Source organism: Lynx canadensis, chromosome B1 (genome assembly GCF_007474595.2).
Source record: "Lynx canadensis isolate LIC74 chromosome B1, mLynCan4.pri.v2, whole genome shotgun sequence".
In the NCBI taxonomy this organism is placed as follows: Eukaryota; Metazoa; Chordata; class Mammalia; order Carnivora; family Felidae; genus Lynx; species Lynx canadensis.
This window is the reverse complement of record NC_044306.2, coordinates 96995574-97015306: the sequence shown is the minus strand read 5'-3', so window position 1 is coordinate 97015306 and position 19733 is coordinate 96995574. Positions and strand designations below refer to the sequence as shown.

The 19733-nt window shown below is 34.5% G+C and overlaps 1 protein-coding gene across 3 annotated transcripts in view; it reads left to right on the top strand.

Annotated features, from left to right (window-relative positions):
- LARP1B (La ribonucleoprotein 1B) overlaps positions 1-19733 on the top strand; it is a 120811-nt gene that overhangs the window by 77128 nt on the left and 23950 nt on the right. For all 3 annotated transcript variants that reach the window (XM_032592900.1, XM_030313087.1, XM_030313084.1), the window contains one exon: positions 5909-6032. In XM_032592900.1, the coding sequence (XP_032448791.1) occupies positions 5909-6032 (124 nt within the window). The remainder of the gene's footprint in view (positions 1-5908; positions 6033-19733) is intronic.

The following is a 19733-nucleotide window of genomic DNA, read 5'->3' as shown; positions in this document are numbered from 1 at the left end:
ACATTCCAGTAATGAAGAATATAATAACTGAGTGCAGTGAATTGACTTAACAGTAGAGGTAAACTCAGAATTACTAAAGTAGAAGATAGGTCAAAAGACTCCAGAGTGAAGCCTCTAACAAAAAGATGGAAAATACAGAAAAGAGTATAAAAGACATAGGAGGTACAGTCAAAAGGTCTAACATATACTCTATTGGCTTCTCAGAGGAGAGAAGAGAACGCAGAAATAATAATTGAAGAGATTATGGTTGACATTTTATCAAAACTAATGAGGGATAATTTAAGAAGTCCTAAGAACTCAACAAAGAATATAAATTTAAAGAAAACCACATGAAGGCCATCATTGTAAAACTGCTGAAAACAAAAGCCAGAGAAAAAAGATTACTTAAAAAGCTACAGTTTTTAAAAAATAAGACTTAGAACTAACTACTCAGCAGAAGTAACGGAATCCAGGAGATAATGGGATGATATAATCACAATACTAAAAGGGAACTAATGTTCAGGAATAAAGGTAAATCATTGAATTGTACACTTAAAATAAGTACATTTTGTGGTATATGAACTATATCTCAGTGAATCTGTTTAAAAATGAAGGTAGCATGGGGCACCTAGGTGGCTCAGTCGGTAAAGCGTCTGACTTCGGCTCAGGTCATGATCTCATGGTTCATGAGTTCAAGCCCCACGTTAGGCTCTGTGCTGACAGCTCAGAGCCTGGAGCCTGCTTGGGATTCTGTGTCTCCCTCTCTCTCTGCCTCTACCCTGCTCATGCTCTGTCTCTCTCAAAAATTAAAAAAAATAAATAAACATTAAAAGAATGAAAAAAAATGAAGGTAACATAATTTCAGACACATCAAAACCAAGAGAGTTTATTTTCAGCATATCTGCTTTAAAGAAAATATTAAATGGAGTTTTTTAGGCATAGGAGATATAGTCAAAAGATTTTGAAAATGATTCTAGAAAGAAGCTTGAAGATACACAAAAGAATGAAGAGCAATAATACGTTTGTGGATTTAAATAGATATTGACACTAAACAAAGCTGGTGTAAGTCTAAGTGGATTTTTATGGCAAAAAGATGTATTAGGGGCACCTGGGTGGCTCAGTTGGTTGGGTAACTGGCTCTTGATTTCTGCCCAGGTCATGATCTTACCATTTGTGGGGTCACTATTGGCACGGAGCCTACTTGAGATTCTCTCTCCCTCTCTCTTTCTTTCTCTCTCTCTTTTTTAATGTTTATTTTTGAGAGAGAGAGGGAGACAGAGTGTGAGTGGGGATGGGGAAGAGAGAGAGGGAGACACAGAATCCAAAGCAGGCTCCAGGCTCTGAGCTGTTAGCACAGAGCCTGATGTGGGGCTCAAACCCACGAACTGTGAGATCATGACCTGAGCTGAAATCGGATGCTTAACCTACTGAGCCACCCAGGCACCCCATCTCCCTCTCACTTTCTGCCCCTCCCCAGCTCATGCTCTCTTTCTCTCTCAAAACTAAAAAAAATAATTCAATATAAAAAGGGTCATAACTATGAATAGTTTAGTTGTCCCAGAAAATACAATAGTTATAAGTTTGTATGCACCTAATAACATAGCATCAAAATACATAAGACAAAAATTGACAGGTACAAAAAGATAAATTTATAATCACAGTGGGAGATTTTGAAACACCTTTCTTATCAAGAAAGGTGCAAGATGTAGCAAGATAAAAAAATATCAGGTTGTAGAAAATGCAAACAGTGCAGTTAACAAACTGCTTAATTGACATAAGTGAAATACTGCAGCAACATCTGTAGAATACACGTTTTTTTCAAGTGCACATGGACCTTGTACCATACACAAAGAATCAATTCTAGATATATTACAATTCTAAATATGAAAGGCAAAATAATAAAATTTCTAGAAGATAAGATACTATATGGTATTTAAGTAGGGAAAGATTTCTGTGTATGTGCTTTGCTATTTGTTTTTATTCCCTCATGCTTCCCAAACTTTTTAACAATAGGATATGTTAATTTCATAATCAAATGAAAAATTATAAAGGTAAGATATATAACATCTTTAAAAAGGGGAAAGATTTCTTAAACAGGAAATTACAAAAGGAAATAACTTACAAAATATACTACATTAAAAAGAACTTTTTTTCACCAGAAGACACCATAAAAGAGTGAAAAGGCAAGTTCCTCTTTCCACAGAGTGAAAGAAAACATTTACAACATTTTATAAAGAGCTCTTAAAAATCAATAAATGAAAGAAATATATAGAAAAATGAGTAATAGAATTGAACAGCCACCTCACAAAAGAGGCTATCCAAATAAAATATATTAAGGGTTTTTAGCATTATAGTAATTAGATAGATGCAAATTAAGACCACAGTGAGATTACACATAGATTTAGCAGAGTGGCTACATATTTAAAGTTTTTGAATTTTTGTTTTGAGATACAGATTTATAGGAAGTTGGAAAAATAGTACAGAGAGGTCTAGTGTACTGGACCAGTTCTCTCCAAAATTTATATCTTACATAATTTAAGAACAACGTTAAAACCAGGAAATTGACATTTCTTACAAATGTGTGTGTATAGTGTTATGTCATTTTATCATGTGTAGACTCATGTGACTACTATCACATTCATGACAACGATTTTATCACCACACAAATCTCCCTTGTGCTATTAGACTCGTGTTCATGTGCCTCCACTCCACTATTCCTAACCCCTGGTAACCACTAATCTGTTCTTCATCTCTATAATTTTGTCATTTTGAGAATTGTCTATAAATAGAATCATAGAGCATGTGACTTTTTGAGATTGATTTAAAAAAAATTTTTTTTTTAAGTTTATTTATTTTTGAAGGGGAGAGAGAGCATGAGCCGGGGAAGAGCAGAGAGAGAGAGATACACAGAATCCAAAGCAGGCTCCAGGCTCTGAGCTGTCAGCAGAGCCCGACGCGGGGCTCGAACTCACTAACCGCAAGATCATGACCTGAGCGGAATTCAGATGCTTAACTGACTCAGCCACTCAGGTGCCCCTGAGATTGATATTTTCTAATCATAATGCCCTTGAGGTCCATCCAAGTTGTTGTGTATACCCATAATTGGGTCCTTTTTTAGAATGGCTACATATTTTTAAACTGACAATATCAAGTGTTTGATGAGGCTATAGAGCAATAGGAGGGTCAATATACCGCTCGTGTAATGTAAATAGGTACAAGCACTGTGAAAAAGTATTTGGCATTTTCTACTAAAGTTGAAGCATACCACCTTATTCAACAATTCCAGTCATAGTAAACATTCAATAAAACATGTGTCTCTGTCACCAAAAGAAGTGTTTTGTAAAAACATATTTTTAGTAACATTATTTGTAATGGCTATAATCTGTAAAGGAATTGAATGCTCATCAACAGTAAAATTGATTTTTTTTTAATTTTATTTATTTTGAGAGGGAGAAAGTGTGAGTTGGGGAGGGGCAGAGAGAGAGGAAGAGAATCCCAAACAGTCTCTATACTATCAGTGTGGAACCCAATGGGGGGATTGAGCCCACGAACCATGAGATCATGACCCGAGCTGAAGTTGGACGCATAACCAACTGAGCCACCCAGGTGCCCCAGTAGAATGGATTTTTTAAAATTATGGGGTGGGGGCGCCTGGGTGGCGCAGTCGGTTGAGCGTCCGACTTCAGCCAGGTCACGATCTCGCGGTCTGGGAGTTCGAGCCCCGCGTCAGGCTCTGGGCTGATGGCTCGGAGCCTGGAGCCTGTTTCCGATTCTGTGTCTCCCTCTCTCTCTGCCCCTCCCCCGTTCATGCTCTGTCTCTCTCTGTCCCAAAAATAAATAATAAAAAACGTTGAAAAAAAAAATTAAAATTATGGGGTGAGCGTATGATAGAATACCACAGAGCAGGGATAGGCAAATTTTTTGTGTGAAGAGCTATATAGAAAATATTTTAGTCTTTATGGGTTATACGTTGTGCCAACTACCACTTAACTTTGCAGTTGTAGCAATGAAGCAGACATGCAATATGTAAGCAAATGGGTGTGGTTGTGTTCCAAAGAAACTTAACAAAAACAGATATGGCCTTTGGGGGCTGTAGTTTGTTGACCTCTGCTGTAGAGTTACAAACTATAAATGAATCTCATAAACATAATTTTATGTAAAAGAAACCATACATTATAATTCCATTTTTATAAAGTTCAAAAACAGGCAAAATGAATCTATAGTACTGAAATCAGCATATTGCTTGTCTTTAGGGAGAGGAAGAGGGTAGTTATAGGAAGGGGTATGAAAGTTACTTCTAGGATGCTAGCAATATCTTTACCTGAATGGTGGTTACACAGGTCTGTTCACTCTTGATTACTCATTAGATGTATACTTATGATTTATGCACTTCTCTAGTGTGTGTATGTATAAATGTATGTGTGATGCTTTAATAAATTAGTGTAAAAAATTAAAAGCAGAAACATACTGCTTGTGTTCCCATCAGGATAGAACTATATTATTCATCTCTGGCATATGATAATCATAACAGTAAATTTTCTTTTAAGTAGTAAGCTCTGTAGCAAGATGGGGACAGTGAGAAATAATGACTGAATTAGCTTGAAGAGCTTATTGAAGACTTTTGGGAAAGCAGTATTGGTATAAGGGCAAAAGCTGAGGCAATCCTTTAAAGCATTTTCATGAAAACAAGATCCTAGTTTAAAAGACTAGCAGGATCTAATGAGTGGTGTGAACTGACAACTATTCATGTTTGAAGGCAAAAGGGAAAGATTGGTTAGCTATTAAGAGCAAGGTACTATGACTATTTTGTAATGATGATATTTAGTTTGGTCCATCTGACAGTTTTATGTTCTTTGCCTGCTAAAACCCTCTTTGGATCTTGTTGAGTGATGTAGATGTGATAAAGGGTTTAATTGGAGGAAACTTACAAAACGTAGAAGAGTGCAAGCAGTCTCTCAAACTCTTTTTTTATTTTACAGCTTAGACCAGGCATGAATGGTCTTCATGTACCATGGCCAAATGACCTTACTGGCCTCCACTGGCCTCCACTCCATCCTCTCTCTATATATAGGGCAGGGCTGAGAACATCTAAGTGACTATGTAACCGTTATTAGAAAGGGGAAGCTTCAGGAGCCCAAGGGTCAGGGATAGCCTGTTCTTCCTTTGACAAAGCTCAAAAAACTTTGAGCCTCCTTGCTGCTAACCTTATAAGTGGGGTTTGGAAATGAACCTCCAGGGCCATCTATCTATCTTTCATCATGTGTTTCCCATTACCAGAAAAGGAAATGAAAACTTCTTGGCCTGGTATAAAAGGTCTTCTAGTAGCCTGTTCCCATTTCCATATTAGGCCTTTTTGTCGCTGATTCTACACAAATTTTCTCAGTAACTGAATTATTTTCTAATAAATGACTGCTTATTCCAAGTTCTTTGCTCACATTACCTGCTTTAGAATGCTTTACCCCTTCTCTAAATTCTCATTCTTTCCCCATCTTTTCTGTGATACTTCTCTGATGATCTCAATACTTACACCAAATATTATCATTTTTCATATGCTGCTAATATTACTAGTTTTTATGTGTACATGTCTTTCTTTCCATCTAACTTGTAAATTCCTTAAGGGTAGGGAACATAGATTACTTGTAATCTCTTTAATACCCTAGCAGTCTCGTGTATAAATGCTCAACAAATAATGAATGATTAGTGTATGCTCTTACAATGTATTTTAATTATAAAATATTCAGAATATTTTTGGGTTCTCTGTGCCTCTTAGATTCTGAATATTGTTATTAAGTATAATGCTAGATTCTTTATTAGAACATCTTTTTTATTCTGTTGTAGTTAAACTCATTTTTTGAGGTTGGTATCAATTATTGTTTGTTGGCTACTCTATTAGCCAGTTTAGTAATTAGATTCCTCCATTCTACTTCAGCAAGAAGTTGAGAACTTTAAGAAGCTAAATCTCATTAGTAAAGAGCAGTTTGAAAACCTAACACCTGAACTTCCTTTTGAGCCAAACCAAGAAGTTCCTGTAGCACCTTCACAGTCCAGGCAAGGTATGTAAATCTGCTTTCGTGTGTAATAGTTTCTGAATAGTATTAAAGCAGTTCTAATTTGTTACAAAAGTTTTCCTTTTTTTTTTTTAATCTGTGGAAAAAATCTAGGTATTTCATAAAAGACTAGAATTTTAAAACTCAACTTTTGTTTATCCTTTGGTGAATTTCAAAAGATTTTCGAGACTTGAAAGTACACATCATAAATTTGGTAAGACAGCCTTGTAGTAAATGGACAAAGTTGGAATCCCACCTTACTCTTAGTGAACAGGCAGATAATTGCAAGGGTGATCTAGGAATCATTTATGATACCAGTTCCTGCTCAAACTCAGACACTGAAAAGCGGGCAGAATTGGTTTGTTCTTTTTGTGTCTCATTTGGTTTGAGATTATTGGGAATGTTTCTCTTTTAGAAATAAAACTTTTCACTGACTCTCTAATTCCTTAAAATATACTAACATCATTCTTTTGTCCTAAAGCCTTAGCTTAGTGTGACCATATAAATACATTTGGGAGATACATAAATTGAATCTGGCATTTTTAGGCAAGTTTAAGTGATTTTGTTATAGTCTTTCATGAAGGCAGGTTAAAGACAAACTTTTGAGAAGTTTCAAATATATGCCAAAATAGAACAAATTGTATAATGTAATGAAACCCCCATGTACCCATTTGCTACTTAATTTCAAATCTAATTTCGTTTCATCTCAGCTCCACTCATCCTCTTTACTTGCACTGGATTATTTTGAAGCAAACTTCTAATAATTATTCATATTTTTTTCATTCCTACATATTTATGTATGTGTCCTTAAAAAGAACTCTCTCTTTTAACACATAAATAGCATATTCCATTATCATCTAAAATTGACATTAATTCCTTAATATCAAATATCTATATTTCCTCATTCATCACTTTAAACAGTATCCATGTAAGTTTGAACATTCCAAAGGTTGATATGTCTCTTTTAATCTATAGGTTCATAGTAACTTTTTTTTCCTTGCAGCTTATTGTTGAAGGAACTGGGTTGTTGTGTAGAATTTCTTACATTCTGGATTTTGTTCATTGCATCTCCATGGTTTCATTCAACCTGTTTTCTGGTCCTGAATTTTCTATAATTGTTATTTTGATACAGAGGCTTGATCAGATTGAGGTTTAAAATTTTGCAGGAATATATCATAGGTAATTATTGAATACTTCTATCAGGAGGTGCATAATGTTCAGTTGTCTCTTTTTGTGGCCTTAATAGCCATTTATAATCATTGCTTTTATGTCACAGGGGGCTGAAAAATGGTGAGGATCCTGTTTTTATCATTGCTTCTTAAATTTGGTAGATAGGATATTTCTATAAAGAGAAATCCCCTTTCTCTTTATATCTCTATATATCTCTATATTTATCCTGAGATAGAGTTCTTACAGGAAAAAGAATAAATGCTCAATTTTTTCCCTTCTCTATTTTTCAAAATAATGACCTGGTTCCCTAACATCTTTTCATTGGTCACCAATGAGCTTTGTTTTGTTTTGTTTTTCTTTTTTTAATTTTGTTTTTAAATTACTATTATTACGGCTTCATAAATGCATTTAGATAGGTTTCACTCTATTATAATTATTCTTACTGATACTTTTACCACTTACCAGTTTATTGGCTTTTAGCTCCAAATCCACCTTTCGTTGCTTTCTTCTGTGATAGTGGAGTTGGACCACTAACTTTCTTTGCCAGCTGGCATGATGATAAGTTTTGTCAGTACCTGAGTTGTTACTGAGTTGGTTATTATTTCTAGAGCTTGGAATTTTTTTTTTTTTAAGAAAAATACATTATAAATTCGTGTTGACATTTTCTGTTCAACTTTAGGATTAAAGGTTTTAATTCTAATTTGTTTTAAATTAAATTTGTTTTAATTAAAAGGTTTTGATTTGATTTTGTATTTGTACACTTTTTACTTACATGAAAAAAAAATTGTTCCTAACCACAGTAGCAGAATTATTTATGTATTTGTCTATCCTTTGATAAAACAGTTTTAGAATAATAATATTACTTTACACCTAAAAAATTTATACTGAAAAAAATTTAAGTTCTTACAGTATTCCACTAATACTGTATATATGTGGAATATTTTAAAATAATATTACTTTATACTTTATCCTTAAAAAACTTCATACTTAAAAAAATTTAAGTTCTTACAGTATTTCATTAAATATGTGGAATGTGAACATGTTTCATGAAACATGAAAAAAGGTTAACATAAGTATAAAATTAGTAAAAGAAACATTAAGTGAAAATTCATATAGAGGAAAATGAAATAGTAAATATGAAAAGATTCTCTCAACAATAGCTAAATTATGGAAAGAGCCTAAATGTCCATCAACGGATGAATGGATCAAGAAATTGTGGTTTATATACACAATGGAATACTATGTGGCAATGAGAAAGAATGAAATATGGCCTTTTGTAGCAACTTGGATGGAACTGGAGAGTGTTATGCTAAGTGAAATAAGTCATACAGAGAAGGACAGATTCCATATGTTTTCACTCCTATGTAGATCCTGAGAAACTTAGCAGAAAACCATGGGGGAGGGGAAGGAAAAAAAAGTGGTTAGGGAGGGAGCCAAAACATAAGAGACGCCTAAAAACTGAGAACAAGCTGAGGGTTTATGGGGGGTGGGAGGGAGGGGTGGGTGGGTGATGGGTATTGAGGAGGGCACCTGTTGGGATGAGCACTGGGTGTTGTATGGAAACCAATTTGACAATAAATTTTATATTAGAAAAATAAATAATAATAAAATAAAATAAAGATGCTCTCCTCTTTCCTTTGTTGAGATTTGCCAATTAAAACCACAATGATATACCATATTATATGCCAACAGTTTCACTTCAAGAGAGATTCTTGCAGATGTTTACTGAAAGAACATTTATAGTAACATTGTCCATAATAGAAAAAATACAAATGAAAATACCCATTTCTGGTAGATTATAAGATGTGATATATTCATAGAGATGAAAAATATACAGCAGTGGAAAATGAAAGAACTAAAGCTACATGTGACAAAATGGTTAATCTTAGAAATAGTATATAAAATAAGCTAGTCACAAAGGAGTTCACTCAATCTAATATCATATAAAATATAAAATTCATGGGTACATGCATAGCACAAAGAATCTATGAATAGCAAGAGGAATTGTTAATACAAAAATTTATGATAGTGGTTTACTCCTGAGAGAAGGGGAGAATCCCATTTGGAAGGTCTGCACATAGGCTTGCCTACATCTGGAGTATGTGTTGATCTGGTTGGTGGGTGCGTGGGTATCAACTCTTGTTTCTTTAAAACTTTGCCTTCCTAGGTTATAAGTGAGTAAACACTTTAAATCTCAGATATTTACACAAAGGTTTTTTTTTAATACAGTGTTCTTGGAAAGCTAGAATTTTTCCATACTTAATTTCTTGTTCTCAGTTTATAAATTATCTCTGTTTTAAAATTTATATATACATTCACTGATCTTTATGTGCCATAACTTCCAATTTTAAAGAATAGGAACAAAAAATAAAATTTAGCCAAAATTAAGAACATAGAATCAATCCAATATTGCTATGATTAAAAAAAAAAAGTTGAATAGATTAACTTTCAGTTTGAAAAATAATTATAGGGCACCCGGGTGGCTCAGTCGGTTGAGCATCCGACTTCAGCTCAGGTCATGATCTCGCGGTTCGTGGGTTCGAGCCCTGCATCGGGCTCTGTGCTGACAGCTCAGAGCCTGGAGCCTGCTCTGGATTCTGTGTCTCCCTCGCTGTCTGCCCCTCCCCCACTCACACTCGGTTTCTCACTCTCTCTCTCTCTCTCTCTCTCTCTCTGTCTGTCTCTCTCTCTGTCTCTGTCTCAAAAATAAATATTGGGGAAAAATTTTTTTAAAGAAAAATAATTATGGATGGATTTAAAGAAAATTCAGCTTTATCCTGAGTAGAGTATATGGAAAGCTTGAAAGGTTTAAAGGGTGGGAAATGCTGTAAAATAATATTAATAAAAGACCTGCTATTGCCACTATAAAATAGAATTTAAGGTATAAGAAAGGTGTTTGTTTTTACTGTCTTCAATAATTATCTTCCTGTTTATCCCATATACCTGATCTAAACAGCCTTCTGCTCCTCATACACTAAATCAGCTTTTGACAGTGCCTCCAGATCTCTCCATGTTAAAGAGGAATCAAATCAATCCTCATCTTACCTAACATCAACATTGGATCAATTATGTTCTGTCTTGAAACACATTCTTCTTCCTCGGTACTATTTACTTAGCTTTTTTTCGACTTCATGGAGTCTTTTTGCTAGTTCTTCCCCATTTCCCCAAGCTTTGGGTGATTTAGGGCTCAGTCTTCACATTTCTTTCTTATTCTCAATGACTCCTCAGTATTTAGTCCCATGGTTTTAAATAGCGTCAATTATACTAATGAGTGTCAAATTTGTATGTATAGATAAGACCTCTATCCTATAGTCCATATAAATATCCAACTGTGCAGTCAAGTGTTTCACTTGGATATTTTATAAACATGTCAAATTTCATATGTCCAAAATCCTACCCAGGTCTGAATTTTCAACCCTTTTCCAAGGACTTTTCTCAGATTTCCACATCTTGGTAAAAATATTAACTCCATTTTGTAGTGGTACAGGTAAAAAAAAAAATCTTGGTGTCATCCTTGATTTTTCTTATTAAACCTCTGTATCTTATTCATTGGCAGATTATATCCATTACCCCTTAAAATATATGCAGAACCTAACCACTTTTCACCTTCTCTACTTCTGTCACCTGGTAAAAACTACCATCATATTCCCATTGGTTAATTTTAATAGCTCCTATCCTGCCACCCTTCTTTCATTCTGACCACCTTACAAGGATCCAGAGTTATCTTTTTTATTTCCTTTTTAACAAATTAAGTATATATTCAGCAAGTTTCACACTTTGTATGTACAGTTTTGGGAATTTTGACAGGTGCACACAGTTAAGTAGATGCCACCTACTTGAAGCACAATTCCATTACACTCCACAGATTCTCCCATGCCTCTTTGTAGTCAACACCATGCCTAGCTTTTTTGGCAGCCTATTTTCTAGTTTCTACCCCTAGATTTGAGCTTTTACCAGAATATATATAAATAAAATCATATAGAATATAGCCTTTTGAGTCTGGCGTCTTTCATTTAGCATAATGCAGTTGAAATTCATATTTTTGTGTGCTGTTCCTTTTTATTAGTAAGTAGTATTCTGTTTCATTGGATGTAAGCAGTTAGTTGAAGGACACATAGGTTGTTTTTTAATTTTTGGTGATTATGAATAAAGCTGATATCCATATTTGCTTACAAATTTTTATGTGAATGTAAGTTTCATTTCACCTGGGTAAATACTTAGGAGTAGGATTGCTGGGTCTTATGGTAAGTGTATGTTTAAGAAATGCCTGTTTTCCAAAATGGCTCTGTCATTTTGTACTCCTACCAACAATCCATGATGGTTCCAGTTGCTCCACATCCTCATTTGCACTTCGTATTGTTAATTTGTTGTTGTTGTTGTTGTTGTTTTAATTTGTCATTCCTATAGATATGTAGTAGTATCTCATTGTGACTAACAGTGTTGAGCGTCTTTTCATGTACTAATTTGCCATCAGTATATATGTGAAGTATGTACTCAAATTTTTTGATGTTTCTTGAGTTGCTTTTTTATTTTTTAATTTATGTTTTTAATTTTTTATTGGACTGTACATTCCGTTGTTTTCTTATAGAGCTTTGGGAGTTCTCTAGTGTGGATCCAAGTCCCTTTTTACAAGTACATATGTAATTTGCACACATCTCCCAATTTGGGGCTTATCTTTTCATTTTTTTAGGAGTGCCTTTTGAAAAGCAGTTGTTCTTATTTTTAATGATGCGCAGTTTTTCATTTTTTTAATTATATGAATGTGCTTTTGGTGTCTGTGTAAGAAATCTTTGTCTAAATTTGTCTAAAGTCACAAGATTTTTATGTTTGAAGCTTTATATTTTTAGTTTTTATATAATTCAGATGTCTATTCAATTTTGACTTTTGATTTTTTTTTTTCTTTTTGGCATATGATGTAAGTATGGATATGGATACCAAACAATTTCAGCACCATTTGTTGGAAAATCTATTCTTTCTCTATTGAATTGCCTGTTCATTTTTGTCAAAAGCTAATTAACTATATGTATATAGATCTAATTTGGGAGTCTGTCTTCTGTTTCTTATCTCTACGCTTATATCTTTGCCACCAGCACAACTTGATAACTGTACTCTTAAAATCAGTATATGTCTTACAACTTTTTAAGAAATTGTTTTGGGTAGTCTAGTTTCTTTGCTTTTTCATATAAATTATGGAGATAGCTTACTGGTTTCTGTAAAAATTGCTGCTGGTATTTTGATTGGAACCGCATTGAATCTACAGATTAGTCTGAGAAGAGCTAATGTTTTTTTTTTTTTTTTTAATTTTTTTTCAACCTTTTTTATTTATTTTTGGGACAGAGAGAGACAGAGCATGAACGGGGGAGGGGCAGAGAGAGAGGGAGACACAGAATCGGAAACAGGCTCCAGGCTCTGAGCCATCAGCCCAGAGCCTGATGCGGGGCTCAAACTCACGGACCGCGAGATCGTGACCTGGCTGAAGTCGGATGCTTAACCGACTGCGCCACCCAGGCGCCCCGAGAAGAGCTAATGTTTTAACAATATTGAATCTTCTAATCCATGAATATGGTATGCTTCTCCACTTAAGTATTTTTTGTTCTTCACTGTTTTGTGGTTTTGGGTGTATTTCGTGCATATTTTGTTAGCCATATCCTTAAGTATTTTATGGTTTGGTCCTATTGTAAATGGTGCTTTACAATCTTACCATTCCAATTGTTTATTGCTATTATATAGAAATATGATTGATTTTTGTGTATTATCCTTTGTGATGTTATTTTATGTGTCAGTTGGATCAGAGGATGCCCAAATATTTGGTTAAATATTTCTGGGTTTATCAGTGAGGTGCTATTTCTGGATGAGATTAGTATTTGAATTGGCTTAGTAAAGTAAATTGCCTTCTCCAATGTGAGTAAGCATTATCCAACCCATTGAGGGCCTGAATAGAAGAAAAAGAGGGGGAAAGAGGAATTCACCCCCCCCACCTTTTTTTTTAAGTTTAAATTTTACTTCTGGTATGTTAACATACAGTGTTCTATTAGTTTCAATTGTACAGTATAGTGATTCAGCAATTCTGTGCATTCCTCAGTTCTCATCATGATAAGTGTACTGTTTAATCCCCATCACCTGTTCCACCCATAACACCAAGACACATTTTGGAGGAAAGCATTATGGCTTTCTAATTCATCTATCTAAAATCTAGAACTATAGATAGTTTGCTTACTGGATTGGATCAGTTGATATATGATCTACACATTTTTCTAAACTCTTTGACTATAATTCTGTTGTTTGCTGATTCCAGTGCTTTAGAAAACATTTTTCAATTAACATTACTGCCCTACCCACCATGTTTTTTGGTTGACATAAATTATTTCTTTTAAACTTCAAGATACACTGACTAGCATTTTTTTTTTAAATTTACATCCAGGTTAGTTAGCAGCAATAATGATTTCAGGAGTAGATTCCAGTGATTCATCCCCTATAACACCCAGTGTTCATTCCAACAAGTGTCCTCCTTAATGCCCCTTGCCCATTTAGCCCATCCCCCCACTCAAAACCCCTCCAACAACCCTCAGTTCTCTGTATTTAAGAGTCTCTTATGTTTTGTCCCCCTCCCTGTTTTTATATTAGTTTTGCTTCCCTTCCCTTATGCTCATCTGTTTTTCATTTTAAATTCCACATATGAGTGAAGTCATATGATATTTGTCTTTCTCTAATTTCACTTAGCATAATACCCTCTAGTTCCATCCACATTGTTTTCAATGGGTTTCTTTGTGCTATAGTCATATTATTATCTTCACTCATTGAAAACCGCATCAAAGTTATATATTTTTTTACTTTTAACTATCAAGTATGTTTTATAGAATTTGAAAGAATATGTATATCAAGATTCTTACCGTTCTCTTTGCTCTTCTTCTGTGATGTTCCAGGTTTCCTTCTTAGGTCATTTCCTTCTGTCAGAAATACTTTCTTGGGCACCTGGGTGGCTCAGTCAGTTAAATATCTCACATTGTCTCAGGTCATGACCTCACAATTTGTGAGTTCAAATCCCACATCTTGTGAGCACAAGTCCCACTTCGGGTGAGCTCAAGCCCCACTTTGGGTGAACATGAGCCCCACTTCAGGTGAGCCCTGCTTCTCTCTCTCTCTCTCCCTCCCCCCTCCTCTCTTTTCTCTCTCTGCCCCTTGTGGGATTCTCTCTCCCTCTCTGCTCCTTACTCACCTGTGCCCTCTCTCCCTAGTCCTCCCTGAAGTCCTCCTCCCTGAAGAGGACTTCAGCCTACTCTTTTGTGTTTTCGGTCTTCTTTGATAAACTTTTAGCAGAAATTGTATGACAGACAGTCACAGTTGGGGTTCCCTGAAGAGCAGATAGCCTGGTCTTTTGTATAGCATAAAATTAACCCATTTGTGTATTATTTCATGAGTTCAGATGACTTTGTATAGTTCACACAGTAGCACCACAATTCAGTTTTAGGACAGTTCCATCACACTAGAAAGTTCCCTCATGATCATTTGCAGTCAGTTTCAACACTCAACTTCAGTCTGAGGTAACCAGTGATCTGCTTTTTATCTGTATGTTTTTGTACTTCCTAGAAATTTCATATAAATTGAACTATATGACATATAGTCATGTGTCTGGCTTTTTCAACTAATACAATATATTTGAGGTTAACCCATGTTGTTGCTTATATTGGTACTTTGTTTCTTTTTATTGTTAAGTCATATTTTATAGTATGGACTTACTACATTTTGCTTATCCATTCGACAGTTGATGTTTTTATTTTTTCCAGATATTGCTGTGATGAAAAATGCTACTTTGAACATTCTTGTACAAGGATGTCCCATTATTTTGATTAAGAAGTTAAATATCCAGATGATATTCATATAGCATCCAAGCAACTAGGCTTGTAGTTGATAAAAAGCCAACTTTAATATATTCTTATTCTGTAATTAGTTATATTTCTAGTAATAAAATTTTTATATCCACTATAAATATTTTATGTACTTGTAGTTATCTTAACCATATTTTGATAATTTTATCTCAAAATATTATAAATTGGTATCTGCTATAAAAATTTTATAAAATGGTTCTTTTGAGATAACAAAATATTCGTCTTTGTCTTCACAAAATTGATATATCTGCTCTTATTGGTGGGTAAAATTTACATGTAATTAAATTTGGAATAAAATAAACATAAAACTGAAATGAAACTTAATTTTTAATATGGAAATGTTCAGATAAAATAAAAAATAGAGCTGTTGAATGAATCCCTGTGTAATTATCCTGCCTAATTTCAACAATTGTTAATAGTTTGACATTCCTTTCTCATCTGTATGTTCCCCATCTGTTTCTGGCATTTCATGTTGAATCTCATTTCATTCAAATTAATATCTTCTGTAAATACGCTATTCTACATCACAAACATATATATATGTATATATATAAATTTTCATGATACCATTATTTCACATAAACTGGCAGTAATTCTTTAATATCATCTGCTACACAGTTTGTGTTTGGTTTTCCCTGATATCTGATATATATCTTTTTCAAACTGGTTGTTTGAATCAGGACCAAAAAAAGTACATAATTGCATTTGAGCGATAGGACAATTAAGTTACTCTTAATCTTTTTTTTTTTTTAAAGTTTATTTATTATTGACAGAGACAGAGCATGAGCAGGGAAGGGGCAGAGAGAGGGGGAGACACAGAATCCAAAGCAGGCTCCAGGCTCTGAGCTGTCAGCACAGAGCCTGATGCAGGGCTCGAACTCACAGACTGCGAGATCATGACCTGAGCCAAAGTTGGAGGCTTAACCGACTGAGCCACCCAGGCGCCCCAAGTTTCTCTTAATCTATAAGCATTCCTCTTCTCTTGTTTTTCCATACCAAAGACTTGTTGAAGAAACTGGTTAATTTGTCATAAGATTTCTTACAATCCAGATTTACCTGATTATGTCTTGGTATCAGTCAGTACATTCCTTATTGTTTCTATTCCTTATGAACTAGTATTTAGATGTAGAAGATTTAGTATATTCGCATTTTTATTTCTGTGGTGACAAGACTGTTTCTTAGAGGAGCCATTTACTTCCAATTATATCATATTGTCTTTTAGGCTGTCTTTTACTGCTGCTGTGATTGATTATTGGGTTTAGATGTTATTGGCCTTGTCCATTCATCATAAAGTTTCTCTTGAACATTTTTTTCTAAAGACTTTTTTTTAGAACACTTTTAGGGTCACAGTAAAATTAAGAGTAAGATACAGAGATTTCTCATTTACTCCCTGTCCCCAGCTTACATAACCATTGCCAGTCTGGGGAAGGATGCTGCTTCCTCACAGCAGCATACCACATCAGAGTGGTACCTTTGTTACAATTGTACCTACACCAACACATCGTAATTACCCGTTACATTAGGTTTCACTCTTGGTGTTGTACGTTCTGTGGGTTTTAACACACGTATAATGACATGTATCCATCACTATAGTATCCTACAGAGTAAAAATCCTCTGTGTTTTACTTATTCACCCTTCCCCCACCGTGTCTCCAACCTCTGGTGACCATTGATCTTTCAACTGTCTCCATAGTTTTCCTGTTTCGAATTTTGAATAGTTGGAATCCTATAGTATATAGGCTTTTCACATTTGCTTCTCTCACTTAATAATATGCATTTAAATTTCCTCCATGTCTTTTCTTGACTTGATAGCTCATATGTTTTTAGCACTGCATAATATTCCATTATCTGGATATACCATAGTTTATCCCTTCATCTACTGAAGGACATCTTCATTGGTTTCAAGTTTTGGCAATTATGAGTAAAGCTACAATAAACATCCATGTGCAAGTTTTTGTGTGGACATAAATTTTCAGTTCCTTTGAGTATATACCAAGGAGAGTGATTCTAGATCATATGGGAAGAATATGTTTACTTTTGTATGAAGCTGCCAAACTGTCTTCCAGAGTGTCTGTATCATTTTGTATTCCCACCACCAATGAATGAGAGATCCTGTTGCTCCATATCCTTGCTAGCATTTGGTGTTGCCAGTGTTCTGGACTTTGGCCATTCTCATGGGTTGTCATGGTATTTGATTTCTATTTACATTTCCCTGATGACATGATGTGTAATATCTTTACCTGTGCTTATTTGCCGTATATATCTTCATTAATGTATCCGTTCACATTTTTTAATTGGTTTGTTTGTTTTCTTATTTTTGAGTTTTAGGAGTTCTTTATATACTTTGGATAACGGTCCTTTATCAGATGTGTCTTTTGCAAATATTTTCTTCTGATCTGTGACTTGTCTTCTCATTATCTTGACAGTGTCATTTGGAGGGCAGATGTTTTTTTCATTTCAGTGATGTCTAGCTTATCAGTTCTTCCTTTCAGGGATCATGTCTTTGGTGCTGAATCTCCCTTCAACATTTTACAAAATGGTTTTAAGAGTCATTGATGAATATTCCCTACATCCTCTATTTCATTAGAGTTACAAATAGTCATCTAGTTCTCTCATTCCTGTGTTCCATACCTAGAATTCTATAAAGAAGAATATTCTTTTATCAACTCTTTGAATACTTTGGAATTCAATTTTTCCAGGAAAGAAAGGATAAATGCTTGTTTCTTTCTTTGCATTTGGTTAGTTTTTAGAATAATGAGTTTGGTGCCCTAGCAACCTGCAAACGTGATTAAATGTTAAGGCACATTTTGAACTTGTAGAGCTTATTTATTTGAAATGTTTAGTCAGTTTCAATCATTGTTTTTAGTGGTCAAAGTACTTCATTTTTGACTGGTGGGGCCACTGAAATTTGCTGCTGTGTCCTTATGACCTATTCTAGTTTTTTTTCTTTTTTAATTTCATTGCTTTCTGACTCAAGATTTCCCAGGCTTATATTATACTTTATGCTACAGACTCTATTCCTTGTAGAGGACCAGATCAGTGGGAAATGGAAATGGAATTTGGAGACCATAATCTGGATGCTAGGAAGCTTACTGTTAATGTTCCTAGATCTTTTTAAAATATTTCTTTTACAGAGGTGCTGGATTTAACATATTTTTCAGTGTATAATCATAGTTTTATCCTTGAGATTGCATTATCTTTTTGGTCTAAGGAAAATCTGTATTAACACAATTCAGTTAAATTTATTGATCATTTGCTGGGTATATATTTTTTTCCTAGCACCGTTTTAGGCACTGGTATACAAATATTAGATTATGGACCTTGCTTTTAGGAATGCACTGGGACTTGTTCTTAGCATCTGATCAGATAATATAGAAGAAAATAAATTTTAATTTAATAAATCGAACAATAAATGGATGAAATGTAAAGGTGGCACCAAAAAAAAAAAAAGAGAATTATTTTTATTGGCAGAAATTCAAGAAGTGCTTTAGATTCCTAGGGAAAGTAACATCTGTGCTGGGTATTAAAGGAAGGATATGCATTCAATTTGGTGTAAAAAGATAAGGGAAAGGGACTTTCAGACAGAGGAAAAAGCATATGAAAAGGTAAGAAGCAAGAAAATAGAAACAAGTAGGTTCCTATCTGGGGCACTAAAATTGAAGTGGAGAAAGACAATAGATAAGTCAAAATCAGTCAAGTCTCATATGCCATGATAAAGAGACTAGACTTCTCCCAGAGGCAAAAGGGAAACAGTGAGGATTTTAAGTAGAGACATGAAATGACCTAATTTGCACCACCCCCCCCCCCGCCGAATTTCATTATTATATCATTATATCATTCTGATAACAGATTGGGAGAAGAAATGGGGAAATTAGGTAATAGAGTGGTTAAGTTCACTTTTGAGTTTACAACCTGTTTCTAGAATAGTGCTTGGCATATAGCAGGTACTTGGTAATATTTGTTGAATGATAAACAAAAATCCATTGTATGAATCAAAAGAAGTTGGTAAGTCTGAAGAAAAACCATACAGAAACAGAGTCTACGTTCTACTTGCTTACTATTAGTATCTTACCATAATATTTCCACAAACTAATTAATAAGTAAAACAACCCAATAGAAATATGGTCTGAAGATATGGTGGTAAACTCATGATAGGGGAAATGTGAATGATGACTATATATATGAAAATATGCTCAACCTCACCAGTAATAAACATAGAGGAAGAGGGGAAAAATAGGGAAGCAAACCATAAGAAACTCTTAACTATAGAGAACAAACTAAGGGTTGATGGAAGGAGGTGGGTGGGGGATGGGCTAAATGCATGATGGAATATTAAGGAGTACAACTTGTGATGAGCACTGGATGTTATATGGAAGTGAATCACTAAATTCTACATCTGTAACCAATATTACCATATATGTCAACTAACTAGATTTTAAATAAAAACTTGAAATTAAACATACACACACACACATACAAAAAACCCCAAATACAAATACCATTCAAATATCATGAGATGGAAAAATATTTAAACGTCTAAACGAAACCAGTCTTGATGAGTATATTAAATTGCTGAGACTTTTTCATGCTACTGGTGGGAGTATAAATTGGTGAAACCATTATAGAAAGCACTTTGGCAATCAGTACTTAG